We start from the raw sequence: 1,989 nt of genomic DNA on the forward strand, positions 1-1,989 counted from the left end.
TATTAGATATGATAGATATGAATAGGCCATGGACACAGACAATAGAGTAGTGAAGGCATTGGAAGGGTGGGTGTGGGGTGGAGGGGGTCAATGGGAAACAAACAAACAAATGGGGCATCTATAATACTTTCAACAATAAAGATAAAAATGAATAAATAAATAAACCTTGCCACTATTGCTAAACTCCTCCTATGTGAGTGTCCTGAAATTTTTTTCCCGTTACCCAACAGAAGTGCCTATTTCCAAAGGGTGCTGGGACAGACCCGCCTTAGTGTCAGTCCTCTTCTGGTAACAAAAGGGTTCTCACTCATACTCTCATTAGAATGCAGAAGAAAGTGGTTTTATTGCTGTTAATACAGTATAACAAAGCTTGGCAGAAGTTCCCAGGTTAAAAATATGGAGGTCTGGACACTACTTTGCCCTCTTCCTTATTGCCTTCCTTTGAAACAGGCAGAAAAGCAGGAAAGAATCCTAATTTCTTTATGTCCCAACTCTGGTCTGGTGTCCTTGACACTTTAGTTCTTCCAATATCTTCCTTTCCTCTTCTATGGGAACCAGGGAATCAACAAAAGAAAAGGTAGAAGGAAATCTGAAACAAGTGAGAGGCAAAATGATAAGAACTTTAAACAACCTTATCTAAGTGTACAGGAATCAAATGATAGGGAGGGTCTCTCTTCTGAGGGGGGTCACAGGCAATAATGAAGAACTTGTACTGGGCAGAATCTTTGTAGCGGCAGTTAGGATACTTCCCTGCAGTGAGATCGCAGTTAGTGAGGTTAACAGGCTTTGAGCTCTGGTGGCAATTGTTCCGGCGATTCTTGCAGACAGTCTTGGGCAGCTCACAGGCAGCAGCCACATTCTGGAAGGAGTCATGCAGAAAGGTGTTTTGAGGCTTACAGTGCTGAGTATAATGATTGACACCACGCATTGCCTTGTTGCATTGGAGAGGGCTTGGTTGTATATGCTGAATTTCAAACCACTGAGCCTTGGTGAGATTCTTAGGCAAAGCATAAAGTGGACACACTGGTCCCCAAAGTCCCAGCAGCAATAGGAGAGGAGGAAAGCATTCCAAGAGATCTAGCACCATCTTTCTGTGTAGGAAGAGGGAAGAAACAGTAGTAGTATAAGCAATAAGAGCAAAATTATTATTTATAACCATTTAGATTTTTATTGTAATTTTTAAGATTTCATAATTCTTTTTTCTTCTAACCATCTTCTTTCTCACCTGAGTCTTACAATTCTGTGATGAGCCTGAGGAGGATTATGAAGAAGACCTTTCCTCTTACTGGCCAGGCCTGATTCTTCTCTTTGTCCTATACTCATGGGTTTGATGGCCCCCATGTAAGAAACCTTGTCTCTTTCCTCCTGAAATATTTATCCTCTATCTATTTGACTTGGACCTCCCAGCTATCTTCACTGTCTTAGTCTCCCCAGCCCTGAGGCTTCTCTTACCAGCTTTCCACCTTGGTGTTCCCTCTGGAAACAGAAGCAGTAGTACCCGGCTCAGAGGCTTTTGTAGGCTGTTTCTTCCTCAGGCATTCCAGAGCTGCCTGCCTTCTCAAGGGAAAAGTTCAGAGCCCTTAAGAAAGAGAAAGGCTTGGAAGATAATCTTTTAGTGTGCAATTTGGATGAGATACGTAGACCTTCAAAGTCTGTTTAAAATCGTATCAATATCACTAGAGGCACAAGAAGAGTAAGCTTACTTAAAGAAACAGTGTGACTCAAAACTCAGTTTGAGGAACTGATCACTACCTGATGTGGGTTGTTTGCTTCCTTCCTGATTTGAAGCTTCAGTGTTTTGAAGTTCTATGATTTTAGTTTCTTAAGAGTAAAGCTGATATAATAGCTGCCACATACTTGATAATGTTGTAAGTCCCAACAACAGACTTGAAAAAATTATTCATTTATGTGGACAATTATTAGAACAGATACTGAGCTACTCAGATTTTATCCTATCTAATAATAGACAAACAGGGTAATTGACCGTAT

The 1,989-nt window shown here is 41.0% G+C and overlaps 1 protein-coding gene across 1 annotated transcript; it reads right to left on the bottom strand.

Moving 5' to 3' along the window:
* Positions 1–313: 313 nt before the first annotated feature.
* Positions 314–1,708, bottom strand: RNASE6 (ribonuclease A family member k6). The gene is made up of 2 exons (XM_006772385.2): positions 1,453–1,708; positions 314–1,091 (listed from the first exon to the last, which is right to left on the bottom strand). Exon 2 carries the CDS (start codon positions 1,085–1,087, stop codon positions 623–625), a length of 465 nt encoding a protein of 154 aa, XP_006772448.1. The 5' UTR covers positions 1,088–1,091; positions 1,453–1,708; the 3' UTR covers positions 314–622.
* Positions 1,709–1,989: the final 281 nt, after the last annotated feature.

The sequence above is a fragment of the Myotis davidii genome, unplaced genomic scaffold (assembly GCF_000327345.1).
Source record: "Myotis davidii unplaced genomic scaffold, ASM32734v1 scaffold666, whole genome shotgun sequence".
In the NCBI taxonomy this organism is placed as follows: Eukaryota; Metazoa; Chordata; class Mammalia; order Chiroptera; family Vespertilionidae; genus Myotis; species Myotis davidii.

Excerpts from the sequence above, each read along its gene's own strand:
- RNASE6 (XM_006772385.2), bottom strand. The coding sequence starts at position 1,087 with ATGGTGCTAGATCTCTTGGAATGCTTTCCTCCTCTCCTATTGCTGCTG.